Source organism: Lepidochelys kempii, chromosome 3 (genome assembly GCF_965140285.1).
Source record: "Lepidochelys kempii isolate rLepKem1 chromosome 3, rLepKem1.hap1, whole genome shotgun sequence".
Classification (NCBI taxonomy): domain Eukaryota; kingdom Metazoa; phylum Chordata; order Testudines; family Cheloniidae; genus Lepidochelys; species Lepidochelys kempii.
Genome location: NC_136382.1, coordinates 159684647 through 159705028, shown reverse-complemented (window position 1 = coordinate 159705028; position 20382 = coordinate 159684647). Strand labels below are relative to the sequence as shown.

Genomic DNA, 20382 nt, shown 5'->3' with positions numbered 1-20382 from the left:
CCCAAAAACTGGCTTGTAAATTTTTGTTGTTGCTGTAACCTGATACCTATGTTCTGTGATAGCTATTCTCAGCCTACAGGGGGAAAAAATAGCTAACACCTCTGTCTCCAGGCAAAAAACAGAAAAACACTCTAGATCTGTGAAAAACTTGTGAATTTCCCTGCAGGGAAGAACTACCCTGCCTTTAGGTAGAGAAAACTCCAGCTCACAAAAGGAAGATCCCTTTGTTATACCTGCTGCTTTGGTCTCCAGGAAGAGACAGAAAAACTCTAACTGCTTTCAGCTTAAAACCTGCTTCCAAGCAGCCCAAAAGGAAAAAAAATGTCCTTTTAAAATCCTACTGTGCTTCTGGTTCAAAATGATCCCCCCAAAAAATCTCAAAATGATCCCACCTCTGCCACCATGTCAAGTTCCTTCCTCACTCTGAACTCTAGGGTAAAGATGTGAGGACCTGCATGAAAGACCCCTAAGTTTATTCTTACCAGCTTAGGTTTAAAACTTCCTCAAGGTACAGACTTTGCCTTGTCCTTGAACCCTATGCTGCCACCACCAAGCATGTTAAACAAAGAACAGGGAAAGAGCCCACTTGGAGACGTCTTCCCCCAAAATATCCCCCCAAGCCTTACAGCCCCTTTCCTGGAGAAGGTTGATAAAAATCCTCACCAATTTGTACAGGTGAACACAGACCCAAACCCTTGGATCTTAAGAACAATGAAAAAGCAATCAGGATCTTAAAAGAAGAATTTTAATTAAAGAAAAAGTAAAAGAATCACCTCTGTAAAATCAGGATGGTAAATACCTTACAGGGTAATCAGATTCAAAACATAGAGAATCCCTCTAGGCAAAACCTTAAGTTACAAAAAGACACAAAAACAGGAATATACATTCCATTCAGCACAGCTTATTTACCAGCCATTTAAGCAAAAGGAAATGTAACGCATTTCTAGCTAGATTACTTACTGACAAGTTCTAATACTCCATTCCTGTTCTGTTCCCGGCAAAAGCATCACACAGATAGTCAGACCCTTTGTCGTCCCCCCCTCCAGCTTTGGAAGCATCTTGTCTGCTCATTGGTCATTTTGGTCAGGTGCCAGTGAGGTTATCCTAGCTTGTTAACCCTTTACAGGTGAAAGGGTTTTGCCTCTGTCCAGGAGAGATTTTATAGTTCTGTATACAGAAAGGTGGTTACCCTTCCCTTTATATTTATGACAGGGGGCTTACATTCTACATCAGACTTAAGCATTATGATCTCAAAAAGTGATCCTTTTACATATAAACATGTTGGCACTTCAGACAATTTATCTGGATTATATATTCTTTCTTCATCTGATTCAGGGCAAGATTGTTCAAATCAGGATGGACAATTCCTCTGCCATGTTTTATATAAACAGACAACTGGGGGGAGGAGGAGCCAAGAGCATCACCTTTATATCAAGAAATGCTACTTTGAGAATGGTATATACAACATCAGGTATCCCTGAAAGTAGTTTATCTGCCAGGTTTTTGGAACATTCATGCAAACAGTTTGCATGAGACTACAAATGATCTTTGAAGACATCTATTACTTGTTACGATTCTCTGCAAATGGGGTTATATTATGGCTTTGTTTGCCACAGACCTCAATAAAAAGTGTTGGAGATATTGCACAAAGGCAGGAATCAATCTAGGCTCTGTAGCTGACACATTCATGATCTCATGGTCTATAGGTTTTCATTGTGCTTACCCTCGAGTTCCGCTGATTCCAAGCATTTTAATGAAGTTCAAACAAGACTCAGCTTCCATAATTCTCATCACACCAGCGTGGCCCAGACAATACTGTTTTCTGGAACAGGTCAGGATATCAGTGCCATCATCGATCACTGTTCTTCTTCATGTGTGCCCCAATGGGTGGGTGATCCACTGGATGTGTACCACCCTGCAATTCAGAATTGCTAATTGCCAGGTGTTTCTTGCTAAATACAATACAATTACATTAGCTACACAAAATTCAAATTCTCTATTGAACATCTTCCACAAGGAACAGTTTCAGGCTACCCTTGCTGAGGGCCAACTCCCGAAAAGAATGACTTTACAAGCTTCTCTAACTGCAGCTGACACTGTAGCTTATTCCATATTGACATTTGCTGTTATGGGCCAAGCTTCATGGCTACAGTCCTCAGTCCTCCCATGTGAGGTCCAAAATATTGTAGAAGATCTCCCTCTGGTGGGCTCAAGTTGTTTAGCGAGTCAAGTGGTGAGTCCCCACATTTCTCTTAAAAACTCCAGGACAACCCTTTGCTCACTGGTGGTAAACATACCTGCAAACAAAGGGAGAATTAGTTGGTCTTAGACAGCCCAGAGATCCTGTGCATCTCCATTCTCTGCCTATCACATGTCACCAGAATTACTCAAAAAGAAACACAGAACGTAGAAGGGAAAATTCTGAACTGCTCCACCTATATCAGTGCAACAGCCATCATCAGCCAAGCCTTTGTTTTGATGCCTTGGCTGAGAGTCAAGAACATCCCCTCACCCTGGATCTGTTGCTGCATCATCCAACCCAATCTGTCTTCTGACCTTTTGGAAATCATCTCTCCCATTTTCACACCTCTTGGGAGCAGATTACCTCTAACAGATGGGTTTTGGAGGTTATAAAATTGGGCTACTCCATCCATTTCCACTCCATAGTCTCCTTACCCATCCCTTTTCTGGGACATGTCTCCCAAACTTCTCCTGAGGCAAGAGGTTCTGTCCTTCGTCCACATTGCAGCTGTGGAACCAGTTCCCTCTCAGTACAGAGGAAGGGAATTCTATTACAAATACTTCCTGGCTTCCACAAAAGAAGGACAGATGGAGATTGATCCTAGATCTGAGGATGGGGAGTACCTTTGTCAAGGTACAGAAGTTCAAGGTGATGACACTTGCAGCTAACGTACCATCCCTGGATTCAGAGGATTGATTCACAACCCTCAGATATATTCATATCGCAATACACCTCTCTCATGAGGTTTCTACACTTTCTTGTTGGTCAGAACCACTATCAATATTGGATCCTGCCATTTGGACTCTGCCACTCCCTGCGTGTTCACAGAATTTATGGCAGTAATTGCCACACCGCTTCGTTGATGGGGAATGATTTTCCTCTATCTTGATGGTTTGCTTCTCAAGGGACATTCCTACATCAAAGTTTGAACTGCTGTAGGGAAAGCTATAACTATTCAATATGCTTGGCCTTCAGCACACCAGAAAGTCCTGCCTCTTACCTGTGCAATGAAGAGAGTTCACGGGAACTATTTTTGATGGTACAACATCCAGAGCTTACATACCAGAGGATTCACATTTACTGCTGAGTTGAATTGAGCTCTCAGGTAGCTGCCAGGTCATGTCTACAATTCCTTAGTCACATGGCACATGCACCTTTGTCATGTACACACTCACCTAGAGTGACCAGATAGCAAGTGTGAAAAATTGGGAGGGGGGTAATAGGCACTGTGGCAAATTGCCAGCACTACTATGATGGGTCTCATGCTTTCTCTTCTTGGGTGGGAGTTCAGGGTACCGTTTCTTGCCCCTGAACTGGGGTATTAACTGCCCCACTAGTGTCCGAGTGGAGAGGGAGGGACCCGGCCCACCCTCTACTCCGGGTCCCAGCCCAGGGGCCCTAGAGATAGCAGTAAACCACTAGAACTAACGGTTCTTTCCCCTGGGCTACTTCCCTCTCCTTCCCTTCAGCTTCCCTTGTGGGGCTTCCTGCCCTCCCTCTGCACAAACCGGATGTCCCTTTACCTAGGGTCTTGGTCTTCTTAGCCCACCGCAGCACTTCTCCAAACTCTCCTCTGCTTCCCTCCAAACTGCTCTCTGCTCCAACACCAATCCACTCTGCTTCAACTCCTCCAAACTGCTTTCTACTCCCACATCAATCCACTCTGCTTCAACTCCTCCAAACTGCTCTCTGCTCCAGTACCAGTCCACTCTGCTTCAACTCCTCCTCCTGTCTGATTGAAGCAGGGGTTTTTTATCATGTGACTGGCTTCAGGTGCTCTAATTGGCTTCAGGTGCTCTAATTAATTTATAGCAAACTTTCTTCCCTCTACAGGGAATAAGGCTCCCTTCTAACACTTTTCTGCTGCCCTCTGGCCATGCTGTATCACAGCACTTATATAAGAAAAAGCCCCGAATATTGGGACTGTCCCTATAAAATCAGGACATCTGGTCACCCTACGCTTGCTTACCTATATCTCTACTGCTTCCAGGCCTGACTCAGAGCAGTTTATATCCCCAGCAGACACAGTCTAAACAAACTTCTTTCCATTCCATGTCATATGGTACTTTCCCTCGATTGGTGGAAGAATCCAGACAAGATATGCTCAGAAATATCATCAGCCATCTCTCTCCTCTTCCCTACTCCCCCCACTGTCACAGTAGTTTTGGACAAATACCTTCTAGAATGGGGAGCTCATCTGCAAGATCATACTATCCAGGGCAGCTGGGCTATTCAGAAGTCCATCCTTCCTGTTGACATTTTGGAGCTCAGGGCCATAACTCCACTCTCATGATGTAGTCAACCTCTCCAAATAATGACAGACATAAGGGCCAGTATGGATGATGTAAATTGTCATAGGCATACAGATACCTGGCATGAACCTTCAGTGCACATGTTCAGAAGCAGAGACATTGCTGTTTAGGGAACTCTTACTGCAAAAAAATAGGCATAAAGTGATTTTTAGGTACCTACAGGGTTCAGGGGCAGGTAACCAGTGGTTTGATTCTGTGATTTAGGGACCTGAAGTGGCAGTTAGGCACCTAAGTCCTTTTATGAATCTAGTTCTAAATACACTTGCCTACTCTGTACTACAATATCTGATGATAATTTAGAAGGCAAGATGGTTTAGTATCAATGGCAAGAACCTGGAAGTTAAAAGATCTAGGTTCTATTTTTGGCTATACCAGTGACTCATTTTATGACCATGGACAGACAGCTTAACCTTTCTGTGCCTCAGTGTTTCTATCTGTAAAATGAAGTTAACAATATTTATCTTCTGTTCTAAAGAGTGTTGAAATCCCTTTACAAGGGGTAAATGTTATTAATAATGAATAAAAATTGCCTCAAGTGAATGGAATTGTATAAAGATGTTTAAATATTTGTCAAATCCTGCTGCATAGCATTTATGTCATCTCAGTACTCTAACTGAAGCCAGTAAACTGGTGCACAGAAAAAGTGGAAACATCTGCATGCTACCTTCCAAAGCTACATACACAAGTTGCAGAACTGCTGCAGCAACTGTCCGCTGACTTGATAGTTATCTGTGTAGTTGTATGCAGTGTTGTTGTAGCCATAATTGTTCCAGGAGAGAGACCCGGCAGATGCAGTAATATCTTTTATTGGACCAACTTTTCTCACCAATAAAAGATATTACCTCATCTTCCTTGTCTCTCTAATATCTGTATTTGTACAGTTATTTCATTTTATATGTTTTCCTCTCAATCTATTGTATAGTGAAGGGATTCTCAAACCATCTGCATGTGTTTGTGTGTGTATATATAAATAAATAAATAAATAAATAAATTATATCTTTCTGCAGGTTGGCCTGGATGGAAATGGGAAAATAACCTGTGCAACCCTAGCCTGTTACTTATCAAACTGTAGCCTCTTTAGATTGTCTGTTACCCACAATTACAACTACACAGATTTCAGAGAGGACCTGAAAAGAGTCTATAGACAAACAGGGCTGGAGGGCCAGAACACTGTTTTGCTCATCACTGATTCAGATATAGTTCAGGTAAATGCTTTCTTCCATGATGTTTTTGCTAAAGTTAGAGTACTTGCATACATGCTTGTTTTAGAGTTGTACCATTGTGCGGGTACAAATACGTTTTGTACAAACAAATGGAGACCATGGGCTGAAAATTGGGCTCTTTAAAAGTTTGGTCCTGCTTCCTTTTAAAGTCAATAGCAAAACTCCCATTGACTTCAGTAGTGCAGTATTGCTATATAGTGAGAAACGTCTTATTTCACACTGATGTGAAAAAATAGGCACCAATTTGAACAGAAAGAAGGAAATGAAACATTTAAAAGCGATCATACATTTCAATAAGTTGATTAGTTACCAAGATATATTCACAGTTCACCCATAGTTGAAAGAACGAGGTATTTGACTTTATGCTACAAAAGGCACTTGTGGCCATGGATTTCATGATGTACCTACATGCATCATTGTCTATATTTTTTGTATTTGTGTATATTATATATATGTGCTTAATGAAGACAAAAACCTAATATTTGGTGCTATCAGTAGTTGGGAATTTTTCAATACTTTGTTCTGGTGCCTGTGCAGAGCAAATCTCTTTGCTCGGACAACTGAACTGGAAACCTGACAAGAGTAGATCTTCATATAAAATTTCAGCATTTTTGTTAATGGGATCAGAGACGATAAGAAAATGGCCTCTTTTGTGGGATTTCTTTTTCCAGTTTTAGCCAAAAAAGCAGGATGAGAAAGCATATGAAAATTAATAGATAATGTAAAGTTAATCAGTTTTTTCACTTAGAGAAGTTTCAGGTTTCATTTGAGTTGCAGGGAAAGATTTGGGTTAATTCCTCTTTTTCTAAACTGGTCCATCCATCCTAATTTAATCCAAATACAGTAATTCTTAGGGCTAGAAATTTGTCACTTCATTTTTTATCAAAAACCACAGAGCAGTCTTGGTAAATTTAGTAAAAGTCGTGTGTTTAGGGGGCAATGGTGTGTAAAGTCACAGGTATGAAAAGTTAGCTATACCTCTTTAAATATAGTTTACATAAATCCCTCCACTACTGCCCCCTCCTTCTTGCCCTGCAGAAGGGGCACCGACCACCCACTGCAGCTTCCTCTGCCCCAGCACTGCAAACTTAATCCCAGCCCAGGGCAGAGGGGAGACCCTAGGGTGGGTTCGGAAAAGCTGGAGTCTGTCCTATACACATCCCACTGTGGTGACTCCTGTCCCATAGGACTGGGCCTGGCTCCCCAGTCCAAGCATTGCAACCTGACACACACAGTTACAACGCCAGTCAGGTTTGGCCTGGCCATCCCTCTGTCATGACAGAAATGCGGCTGAGCCAAATCTGAGTGAGTAGTCCTGTGACCCTGACAGATTTTAATGCCACTCAAAGAAATTTGGCCTGGCAGCGCTGCAACCCTTTATGCCAGGTCACATTACCTGGAGTGTGGAGCTGGGCCCAGGATATGGAATACTGTGGGTCATATTCACTCTCCAACTCCTCCCCCTCCCTGGCCTCTTCTGCACACCAGCCAGTGACTCATTTAGAACCTCCCTGCAACCTACTGGTTTGCGATCCACTGTTTGGGAAACTCATCTTTATTAAAATCACAGACATAAAGAAAAGTGACAGATAAACAGAAAAATCACAGTATCTGTGATATTTTTAGGTTTCAGAGTAGCAGCCGTGTTAGTCTGTATCCGCAAAAAGAAAAGGAGTACTTGTGGCACCTTAGAGACTAACAAATTTATTTGAGCACAAGCTTTCGTGAGCTTCAGCTCACTTCATCGGATGAAATTTCCACTGAATGCATCTGATGAAGTGAGCTGTATTTTTACCACTGTGATAAGCCTTCAGCCCTAAAAAATGCTTTATGTTATAATATATTAGTTTTAAAAGAAAATAAGTAACAAGTTTTGCAGGGATTGCTAATCGTTGTTCTTTACCCTAGGATTCTTTTTTAGAACATTTGAGCTGCATTCTGAATTCTGGAGAAGAGCTTGATTTATTTGATAAGGAAGAGTTGGAAGGTATTGTCGTGAAGCTTACAGCTGTTGCCGAAAAGGCTAACTACTCTAACAGCAGAGAAGCTATTCTTTCATTCTTCATGCAGGTACTATTTCAAATACATTAATTTTAGAGAATTTGAAACTTTTTTATCAAAATGTCCAAGGGCTAGACCCTGTTTTAGTTGAACAATAGTTTTGCCATTGTCATCAGTGTGAGCAGGAGTAGGTAGCTGTATCTAAGGCCATTTCAAAAATGCCTACCTAACTCAAAAGTTACTGAGGCACTTAAATCACTTTTGAAAATGCAACTTAGTCACGTCAAAGTTTTGAAAATTTTGCCACGTTTATATTATTACATATAATTTTTTTAATAGTGGTAGTTTTGAATTTTAAAATTTATATTTTGCATCATATTTCACCCTTTGTTTTTACATTCAACCATCTAGGATGCTTACTTAAGTATTTGATTTGCTGAAATGTTTTTTCTTCTTCATAAAAAGAAGACTAAAGAGATGGAATGTGTGACATTCCACAGGGTACAGTCTGCATTGATGGACTGCTGTGTCCCCTTAGCTGTCCAACCTGAAATGCTTTTTACACTGCTTTGCTGGTGAACAGCAACCCCTCCTGGCTCTGCTTACTCACAGCCACCAGCATGTAAAGTCACTCCCAGCTGAATACATGAATGCTATGCCCAGCCATTCATGAATTACATAAAAGGCGACACCCACATATTCCCAGTCCCAGCCTTATGCACCAGAAATGTGTGTTTTATACTGTTCAATAGCCCTCTGGACAGTATAAGATCAAAGATAGTGCAACATTCCAACACTGGGTAATGTTTATGTACCAGACTTGTTGACCTAAGTAGAGATTCTCAAGCACTTCAGCCAAAACAAGTTTATTAACTAGCGAAAGATGTTTTTTAAGTGATTACAAGTGATAAGGCTTAAAAATCAGAATTAGTTCAAAAGAAATAAAAAGATAAACACACAAGCTAATACCTAAACTTTATCAAGGGTAATAGGTTTAAAAGCAAAAAGAAGTTTTTGTCACCAAAAGCTTACAGCAGTCTGTGCTGGCTTGAAAACCTCCAGGCCAGGACCAGTCCCCCAGTTCAATGATGCTTCTTTTGTCTTTCAAGCAATGTAGTTGCCGTCAATAGAGATGGAGGGGAAGTGGTGAAGTGGAGGTCACTGTCTCCCATTCTTATATCCCACTCCCCTCTTTGAGGATTTGTACCACTGGAGTACAGACAAACAGTCTCCCATGTATGTGAGATTTGAAAAGTTTCTGGGAAGAAATGTAAATTCTTTGTCTATACCTTCCCGCCCTGCTGGTGAATAGCCAATTAAGTAGGTAATGGTGCTTTAGCACTTTGCTGGCATGCCAATGTGTCTTTGTCTCTGAGAAATTGGTTTGTGGGTGTTACCTAGAATAACAGCATATTCCAGTAATAATCATACATTAAAATCTCACAGCTTTACACACAGTGTTGTTACACACATCTTAACAGGACAGTGGTGTTCAGCAGATTATGAGTTTCCAAATGATACATCACAAGGCACACTTCGTACAAAATATATCATAACCATATTAACGTGGTGAAGATGGAGTACTGGGTGTCACAGTATGTCAACAAATTTCCATTACAACTGGGGTCTGATTCTAAAGTCCATATGACTGTGTAACTCCCATTTACTCTAAGAATTAAGGATGGGTATGGACTGCAAGATCAAGGATATTATGAGATAGCAAATTCGCTAAGTATTTGAGCCGTCTGCCTTTTCTTTTAGGTATTTTAATATTTTGTACTGTGGTTTTTATAGTCTTAAATGCGTGACTTAAAAATGATTAGGTACATTTTTACATTGTTGATCATGTATTAGTACAGTATTGTTGTAACTTAAAAAACAAAGCATTACATTAGTAAAAAGTAGTAATCTTAACATAATTTTTTAAATTAAATAATTCCAGCCAGCAAACAGGTTTGGGAAAAAGAGATATTTAACTGTAATTCCCCCTGCCAAAATTAAATCTTTATTTCAGAGAGTACGTAGCAAGCTTCATATTGTTTTGGCGACAAGTCCTGCAGAACTTAACTTCCGTCACCTTTGTCGGACATATCCTGCCATTGTTAATTGCTCTACCGTTGACTGGTACGACAACTGGCCTGAAGAAGCTCTCCTGCATGTTGCAAAAAGCTACTTTAGCCATGAAGACATTTGTGATGACAGTGAGGTAACGTAATAATAGAACTTACCTTTTTTTTTAAACTGTAGTTAAACACTTTTTCATTTATTGCGCATTTGATACCAGATTCAGACAACATGGAAATTGCAGAGCCAAATTCAGCAGAGATTTAAATGGTAATGTAGGTCTGGACCTGATTTTTGCACTTGTTACATGAGTGCAAATCAGGAATAATTTTATTGAAGCCAATAGGGTTATACTGGTATAAAACTAGTATAACTGAGAAAAGAATCAGGCCCATAGAATGTATGTCAGAACATTGTTAAAACACCAATTTGATATAAAGTGAGACCTGCATGCTGAAGTGCAAGAGCAGGGAGCAGTAGAAAAACCAGTTGTCAGGATGGTATAAAATAAAATTATTTCTACATTGCAAAAATGAATACAATTATTTTTCCCACTTCCATGGTGATATACAATTTTTGGCTTGGCTTATGGCGAATTTTACAAAAGCTGTTTTACTGTAGAAACCTGCTTTTCATTAAAGGAAAATTTAACCAAGCTATAATTGATGTGAAGTGAGTTTTCATTTTTTGCAAAAACAGTGACTAGGAAAATTTTGCCATTCTCAGTGCATACGTTTACATATTTTTACAGGGCCTGATTGTCAGACATGAAGGGTCAGAGTCTTCCCTCATTTACATTGGTGCAAATCTATTGGCTTTGTTTTTACCATTATAACTAAGGCTAAGATTTTGTCACGGATATTTTTAGTAAAAGTCAGGGACAGGTCATAGACAGTAATAAAGAATTCATGGAAGCCCGTGACCTGTCCCTGACTTTTACTAAAAATATCCGTGACAAAATGGGGAGCCTGGGCAGCTGGGGGTGGGCTGGGAGCTCCAGGGGCCCCCACCACCTGTAGGGGCTCGGAGCTCCTTATTCCCCCTCTGCTGGCAGCTCTGAGCTGCAGGAGTCCCCCACTGCATCCCACGGTGGTTGGGATGCCTTTGGCCACCGGGAGCTCCGGGGGTCCCTCCTGCTGTCCGTGGCAGCTGGAAGCAGCGAGGGTCCCCCCTGCCACCTGGGACGGTAGGGAACAGTGGGGGTTCCCCCTGCCACCCAAGGCGGTAGAGAGCGGTGGGGGTTCCCCCTGCTGCCCGCAGCATCCGGGAGCAGCAGGGGCACCTCACAGCTCCCTGCCTCCACAGGCAGCAGGGGACCCTGCAGCTCTCATCCGGTGCTGGCTGAAGTCACAAAGGTCTTTGGAAGTCACAGATTCTGTGACTTTGTGACCTCCGTGTCTAAATTGCAGCCTTAATTATAACTGAAGACACAATTTGACCCTTTGTATTGTTCAGTGTCTTCATCTGTAATAAAACTGTACAGGTTTTCACTTGGCAACAAGAGCTGAAATTCTTATTCAAGTATCCTTCGCATATTCCCACTCATGGGACATCCTAACTGGTGCAGTGTAAATGGTGGAACCTTCTTATAGCAGTGCCCCTGAGGGTATGTCTGCGCTGCAATCCAAGGTGTGAGAGCAGCATGGATAAACCTACTCTGGCTTTGCCCACACTACCATGACTAAAAGTATCAGTGTAGATGCAGTGGCACAGGCATCAGTGCAAGCTGTACAAGCACACTGGAGACCCTGGGTGTATATCATGTGGCTAGTCCACCTTGAAGCCCATGCTGCCCCATCTACACTATTATTTTTAGCTGCCATAGGTATGTAGTGGTAGGAGTCTGCTATAGACCACCGGACCAGGGGGATGAGGTAGATGAGGCTTTCTTCCGGCAACTCACGGAAGCTACTAGATCGCATGCCCTGATTCTCATGGGTGACTTTAATTTTCCTGATATCTGCTGGGAGAGCAATACAGCAGTGCATAGACAATCCAGGAAGTTTTTGGAAAGCGTAGGGGACAATTTCCTGGCACAAGTGCTAGAGGAGCCAACTAGGGGGGGGAGCTTTTCTTGACCTGCTGCTCACAAACCGGGTAGAATTAGTGGGGGAAGCAAAAGTGGATGGGAATCTGGGAGGCAGTGACCATGAGTTGGTTGAGTTCAGGATCCTGACGCAGAGAAGAAAGATAAGCAGCAGGATACGGACCCTGGACTTCAGGAAAGCAGACTTCGACTCCCTCAGGGAACGGATGGGTAGGATCCCCTGGGGGACTAACATGAAGGGGAAAGGAGTCCATGAGAGCTGGCTGTATTTCAAGGAATCCCTGTTGAGGTTACAGGGACAAACCATCCCGATGAGTCGAAAGAATAGTAAATATGGCAGGCGACCAGCTTGGCTTAATGGTGAAATCCTAGCGGATCTTAAACATAAAAAAGAAGCTTACAAGAAATGGAAGGTTGGACATATGACCAGGGAAGAGTATAAAAATATTGCTCGGGCATGTAGGAATGATATCAGGAGGGCCGAATCGCACCTGGAGCTGCAGCTAACAAGAGATGTCAAGAGTAACAAGAAGGGTTTCTTCAGGTATGTTGGCAACAAGAAGAAAGCCAAGGAAAGTGTGGGCCCCTTACTGAATGAGGGAGGCAACCTAGTGACAGAGGATGTGGAAAAAGCTAATGTACTCAATGCTTTTTTTGCCTCTGTCTTCACTAACAAGGTCAGCTCCCAGACTGCTGCGCTGGGCATCACAACATGGGGAAGAGATGGCCAGCCCTCTGTGGAGATAGAGGTGGTTAGGGACTATTTAGAAAAGCTGGACGTGCACAAGTCCATGGGGCCGGACGAGTTGCATCCGAGAGTGCTGAAGGAATTGGCGGCTGTGATTGCAGAGCCATTGGCCATTATCTTTGAAAACTCGTGGCGAACGGGGGAAGTCCTGGATGACTGGAAAAAGACTAATGTAGTGCCAATCTTTAAAAAAGGGAAGAAGGAGGATCCTGGGAACTACAGGCCAGTCAGCCTCACCTCAGTCCCTGGAAAAATCATGGAGCAGGTCCTCAAAGAATCAATCCTGAAGCACTTGCATGAGAGGAAAGTGATCAGGATAAACCATCATGGATTCACCAAGGGAAGGTCATGCCTGACTAACCTAATCGCCTTTTATGATGAGATTACTGGTTCTGTGGATGAAGGGAAAGCAGTGGATGTATTGTTTCTTGACTTTAGCAAAGCTTTTGACACGGTCTCCCACAGTATTCTTGTCAGCAAGTTAAGGAAGTATGGGCTGGATGAATGCACTATAAGGTGGGTAGAAAGCTGGCTAGATTGTCGGGCTCAACGGGTAGTGATCAATGGCTCCATGTCTAGTTGGCAGCCGGTGTCAAGTGGAGTGCCCCAGGGGTCGGTCCTGGGGCCGGTTTTGTTCAATATCTTCATAAATGATCTGGAGGATGGTGTAGATTGCACTCTCAGCAAATTTGCGGATGATACTAAACTGGGAGGAGTGGTAGATACGCTGGAGGGGAGGGATAGGATACAGAAGGACCTAGACAAATTGGAGGATTGGGCCAAAAGAAATCTGATGAGGTTCAATAAGGACACTTAGGACGGAAGAACCCAATGCACTGCTACAGACTAGGGGCCGAATGGCTAGGCAGCAGTTCTGCGGAAAAGGACCTAGGGGTGACAGTGGACGAGAAGCTGGATATGAGTCAGCAGTGTGCCCTTGTTGCCAAGAAGGCCAATGGCATTTTGGGATGTATAAGTAGGGGCATAGCGAGCAGATCGAGGGACGTGATCGTTCCCCTCTATTCGACATTGGTGAGGCCTCATCTGGAGTACTGTGTCCAGTTTTGGGCCCCACACTACAAGAAGGATGTGGATAAATTGGAGAGAGTCCAGCGAAGGGCAACAAAAATGATTAGGGGTCTAGAATACATGACTTATGAGGAGAGGCTGAGAGAGCTGGGATTGTTTAGTCTGCAGAAGAGAAGAATGAGGGGGGATTTGATAGCTGCTTTCAACTACCTGAAAGGGGGTTCCAAAGAGGATGGCTCTAGACTGTTCTCAATGGTAGCAGATGACAGAACGAGGAGTAATGGTCTCAAGTTGCAGTGGGGGAGGTTTAGATTGGATATTAGGAAAAACTTTTTCACTAGGAGGGTGGTGAAACACTGGAATGCGTTACCTAGGGAGGTGGTAGAATCTCCTTCCTTAGAGGTTTTTAAGGTCAGGCTTGACAAAGCCCTGGCTGGGATGATTTAACTGGGAATTGGTCCTGCTTCGAGGCGGGGGTTGGACTAGATGACCTTCTGGGGTCCCTTCCAACCCTGATATTCTATGATTCTATGATGTCTATCCATACTGCAGTCACACCTCAGATTGCAGTATACTTGTATCCTTAGACTGCTCAGGCTTTCCTCCAGTCCTCTCTCCCACTTCCCCAAACATTCTGGAGGCAAGCCTGTAAAAAGAGACTCAGTGGGACACAAGGAAAAATCTATGGCCAGTAGAGTTAAAGACAGAGGAGGTTTTTTAATAATTAGGAATAAAAAGAATCCCGAGAATGGTATTGGTCCATTATTAGATGGAAATGGTAGAATTATCAATAATAATGCAAAAAGGTAGGAGTATTCAATAAATATTTCTGTTCTGTAGTTGGGGAAAAATTTTATTGTAAATGAGGAATCATCTTTGAGTAGGTGGTGTAGTTCCAGGGGTCCTGAAAGAGTCTGTTCTTTGCCATATACTGTTTAACACTTATATCGGTGACCTGGAAGAAATCATAAAAATATCTCTGATAGAGATATCAGATGACACAAGAATTGGGTTGGTGCAAAAATAGACAATTGAGTAATATATTACCTAATCAGCTAGCCAAGGAGGGGTTACAGCTCCCTCCCACTTGAATGGGCCATCACAGAGACATATTAGTGCTTGGTGACTCACTTTCACTCCAAGCCATAGGGGCTTAATTTTCAATAAATAGATACATTATTCCTTAAATATTACCTGTATGCACATTTTACAATGATTAGGAGTATCAATAAGTTGCAAGTATTTGGTAGAAACCTCACCTGTTGCCCTTACCATGAAAGCAGTGTATTTGGTGTAGTGAGTTTGTCAGGTGTGAGGCAGGAGTTGCTCTTAAAGTATAGTGAACCCTTTGCCAGTTGGCACCAATGGGCATCTGTGTCACACTTCCCTAGACTTCAAGCTTAAATAAGAGTCAAAGATGTATACTTTTAGACACTAAGAGTGCTTTAGCTCAGTGGGTTCTCAACCAGGAGTCTGGAGTCCCTGGGGGGCCCATGAGCAGGTTTCAGGGGGTCTGCCAAGCCGGGCCAGCATTAGCCTTGCTGGGGCCAAGGTCAGAAAACTGAAGCCCCACCGCATGGGGCTGAAGCCTGAGGCCTTGAGCCCAACTGGCCGGGGCTGAAGCCAAAGCCTGAGCAGTTTAGCTTCACGGAGGCCCATTTGGCATGAGGCCCAGGCAATTGCCCTGCTTGCTACCCCCTAATGCCGGCCCTGGCTTTTATATGCAGAAAACCAATTGTGCCACAGGTAGGCCGTGGAGTTTTTATAGCATGTTGAGGGGGCCTCAGAAAGAAAAAGGTTGAGAACCCCTGCTTTAGCTTACTATCTTAATAGGGCTAAGCAATTTTGTAAGTCTCCCAATCTCTTTATTTCATGTTACAACCATAAAAGTCACATTACCTGTTCACAATCATTATCTAGATGGGTTAGACAGTGTATGGAAAAATGTTAAAGATAGCATCCATTCCTCCCCATGATGGGGTTAGGCCGTCGTCGGCTATCCCTTGATACGAGGATGATGTCTGCCAGGGGAAAAGTCATTGGTGAGACTTAAGATGGCCAAGGAGTCCAATTTGTACTTTACATGTAACAGGTGGTTGCTTGGAAAGAGCACAATTTCTGGCCAGGATGCTGTACCTTTCCTTCCTCCTCTGCTGTTTCTCAGCCTCTTGAGGAAGGCGATTCTCTTCAGAATGGGCTGAGGCTGGATGTATGATGTGACAACATTGCAGTCTATTGCCAGCCAGCTCTTCCCAATTCATGCAATGCCTCCCTTCTTAAAATATACTTTCAGGGTGTCCTTGTAGCTTTTCCTCTGTCCTGCATGGATCCTCTTACCACCACTAAGTTGAGAAAAGAGGACTTACTTCAGAAGATGAGTTTCAGCCATCCACACGCAATGACCAGCCCAGTTAAGTTGATGTTTCATAATTAAGGGTTTGATTTAGTCATGGATATTTTTAGTAAACATCATGGACAAGTCATGGGCAATAAACAAAAATTCATGGCCTGTGACCTGTGTGTGACTTGTACTATAAATACCACTAACTAAATCTTAGCTGGGGAGGGCTGCTGTTCGGGGGGAGGGAGCGGCACCAGCTGCCAGGGGCCATCAAATAGCACCTGCCCCCGGAGCCACTGACCCACCCCTGCGACTACTGCCAGGGGTTGCTCACCTGCTGGTGCTGCTGGGCTGCCCCCGGGACCACTGCTCAGGCAGTCCCCAGGGCCAGCTGCACCAGTTGCTGCTCAGGCGGTCCCTGGGACCAACTGCCTGGGGCCACCTGAGCAGTGGCCAGTGTGGCTGTCCCTGGGGCCACCTGACCACCTGGCCCTGGGCAGCCTTAGGGTCCGCCACACTGGCAGCTGCAGAAGTCACAGAGGTCGCAGAAAGTTACAGAATCCATGACTTCCATGACCTCCGTGACAGACGTGGAACCCTATTCATAATTTCACCTCAACATGGTGATGTTAGCTGTAGAGAGAATGCTGGCATTGATGCGATGGTCTTCCCATCTGATATGGAGAATCTTCCAAAGGCAGCTCTGTTGGTACCACTCCAGATGCTTAAGAAGGCTTCAGTACGTCATTCATGTCTTGCACTGATAAAGAAGAGAAGGGATGACTACTGTATTGTAGACCAGGATCTTAGTTTCCATTTGCAGATCTCTGTCAGTAAAGACACAACGGAGCAACTTTCCAAAGGACACACTGGCACAATGGATGCTATGTTCAATCTCCACATTGAGATTGGCTGTCTGAGAAAGGTGGCTACCAAGGTAAGGAAACGCTCAACTTTCCAGGGGTTCACCACCGGTGACAATTTGTGGGAGAAGGGGGGCAACTAATGCGGAGGCAGGATGGTAGAGGACTTCAGTCTTCCCATTCTTGAGGGACAGTCCCAAACTATGATAGGCTCCTGAGAAGAGATCTAGGATGGATTGCAAGTCAACCTCAGTGTGTGCGTGATGGCTTGCCAGATTTCCTCAGAAGATAGGGCGTGGCAAGAGGTTCTATTACTGGATGCTGAGGAATGCACTCAATGGTGGCACCTGAGACTTCAGATTCACGGTTCAGTAGAGTCTCAAAATGTTCCTTCTAACATTGCTTGAAGGCCATTGCCCTTAAGAAGGGTGGAGTTGCCTGGGATTGCAGAGGGATTGTGCCATTTGAACGTAGATGGCTCTTGTTGCTTGAAAAAAGCTTCTCATGTCATGTTGATCAGCGAAACTCTGGATCTCCATGGCCTTTGATTGTCACCACTGATTCTTGATGTCGTGCAGCTTCCTTTGAACTACAGCTTTAAGACAATGATAAATCTCTAGTATTTGCTGATTAGAGGGTTCATTTTGCCAAGTGCAAAATGCGCTTCTCTTCTAGCGAATAAGTGCTGTGATTTCCTTGTTGTTCTCATCAAAACAATCCTTATGGCAGTGAGTGGACTATCCAATCAATTCAGCACGTGCCTTTGAATAATGGTCTTGAACTCCTTCCAGTGTGTTTAGATGTCATTGATCTTGTCAGGTAAATCAGAGAGCCTCTCAATGAGGTGTTGCTGAAGAGTCTCACAACTAGCTTATTTTTGAAGTGCCTCGTGTTAAATCTCTTTCACATTACTTTTGGTTGTTTATGGTGTTGTGGTGCAAGCTGTATGTTCACGATTGATGTGACTAAGCGATGAATGTAAGACCACTTGGAAACACCCACGTTCCGAACACTGGCATCTTTTTCACTGTCATCGTCAGAGCCTGTGATCGTCCATATTACACGAGCCATGAGAGGTACAGAAGAGTGCTGGACAGACCGTCACCGGGGTTAGGACCAGAGCAATAGGTACTGCTATGGCATGTCTTAGACATGTTCCAGTTGCTGAGATCTGTAAGGCTGGTACAGGGAGCTCTATACATACATTTACAAAACACTGTTCCCTAGATCTACTGTGTAGATCAGACACTCAGTTTGGTAAGGCACTACTTTATTCTCTATTCAGTTAGAACTCCAAGTCCCACTAACCATTCATGGGTACTGCTTACCAAATTATCCTGTGAGTGGGAATATTCAGAGGACACTCCAAGAAGGAATGGAGTTTAGTAACCTGTAACTCGAGTTCTTTGAGATAGACTCTGCATAGTCACATTCCCTGAACAACTTCCTATCTTCCTTGGAGTCCTAATAAAAACTTGGCTCTGGGGAAGTGGTGGAAGGAGTTGAGGTGGCAGAGGGTGTCAGGCTCCCTTTTATAGCTTCACCCTCAGAATATTCAGGAACAGAGGAGAGGGGTAGGAAGAACACATGATTACTCTGAGTCACTGCTACAACAAGGTTTCATTGCCTAAGTTGCATCAGCTAGGACATCGCCTGAGTGGGGATATGCAACATCAATCTTGAAGAATTCTGGTTACAAGTACATAACTTTAATTTTCTATTAACTTTGCATGCCAGTATATGAATCATTATTGTATTAATTTATTTTATTATTACTAATAATATAATAAGCGTTAATTAATAAGCATTTTATTTATTTATTTCCTGTGCATTTAACAATGTTACATGAACCAAAATCTAAACAAAAATGAATACTATAATTTCAAAAATATGAAGATTTTACTTTTTCATACTTATTTAAAATCATGTTGTCTTCCAGAACTTAACAAACATGGTTGCCCAGGTATGTGTTGAAATCCACAAAAGTGCATCTAAAACAACTGAGAAATATTTGAAGGAAACTAAAAGGCACTACTACATCACTCCTAATAGCTATTTGCAATTCATAGACACCTTTTCAAGCATATTACAGAGCACAAAAAAGAAAAGTCTGTTTAACAGGTGAGAAATTAATAACATTTCCCATTGTGCTCTGCTACAGTGTACAGCCACATAAAATATCCCATTTCAAAGGAGCAAAATATCAAAACCAAACAATGGGTCAAATTTTCAAAATTAGACTACTAAAATATCCTTGTAAAATCTATGAGCGTGTATGCACTAATATTGTGCAATAGAATACAGATGCATAAGAGACATTGTGTGCACAATTACCCATTTAGAATGCATAATTTTATATGTGCAGTTACCTGATATTATTTCTAGGACTGTTGATTAATCGCAGTTAACTCATGCAATTAACTCAAAAAAATTAATCGCAATTAATCGCAGTTTAATCGCACTGTTAAACAATAAAATACCAATTGAAATTTATTAAATATTTTGGATGTTTTTCTGCATTTTCATATATATTATATTCTGTGTTGTAATTGAAATCAAAGTGTATATTTTTATTACAAATATTTGCACTGTAAAATGATAAAAGAAATAGTATTTTTCAATTCACCTCATACATGTACTTTAGTGCAATCTCTTTGTCATAAAAGTGCAACTTACAAAGGTAGATTTTTTTTTGTTACATAACTGCACTCAAAACATGTAAAGCTTCAGTGTTCTTGTTCAGCCAAGCGCTCAGACAAACAAGTTTGTTTACATTTGCAGGAGATAATACTGCCCACTTCTTATTTACAATGTCACCAGAAAGCGAGAACAGGCATTTGCGTGGCACTTTTGTAGTTGGCATTGCAAGGTTTTTACGTGACATACGCTAAACATTTGTATTTCCCTTCATACTTTGGCCACCATTCCAGAGGACATGCTTCCATGCTGATGATGCTCATTAAAAAAAAATGCATTAATTACATTTTTGACTGAACTCCTTGGGGGAGAGTTGTATGTCCCCTGCTCTGTTTTACCCGCATTCTACCGTATATTTCATGTTATAGCAGTCTTGGATGATGACCCAGCACATGTTGTACATTTTAAGAACACTTTCCACTGTAGATGTGACAAAACACAAAGAAGGTACCAATGTGAGGTTTCTAAAGATAGTGTGACAGGGCAAGGCCAGATGGCTATAGTAAAGTAGTGGGAGACAGATATATTTGCCCCAGGCTAAACAAATCCCTGTTACCAGGATAAGCAAATGGCAGCAGCTGCAGGTCAATTAAGACACCTGGGGCGAATTAAGATCTTTTAAGACACCTGGGGCGAATTAAGATCTTTCCAGAAGGCAGGGAAGACAGCTAGGTTGATTGGGACACCTGAAGCCAATCAGGGGCTGGCTGAAACTAGTTAAAAGCCTCCCAGTTAGTCAGGTGGGCACACATCAGGAGCCGTAGGAGGAAGCCATGCTGTTGGAGAAACTGAGCAGTACAAACCATATCAGGCAC

At 42.7% G+C, this 20382-nt stretch overlaps 1 protein-coding gene across 1 annotated transcript in view; it reads left to right on the top strand.

The window, feature by feature from the left end:
* The window catches only part of DNAH14 (dynein axonemal heavy chain 14), a 454606-nt gene that overhangs the window by 327589 nt on the left and 106635 nt on the right, over positions 1-20382 (top strand). The window contains 4 exon segments of the mRNA XM_078851974.1: positions 5562-5759; positions 7686-7847; positions 9793-9984; positions 18810-18991. Coding sequence (XP_078708100.1) covers positions 5562-5759; positions 7686-7847; positions 9793-9984; positions 18810-18991 — 734 coding nt within the window.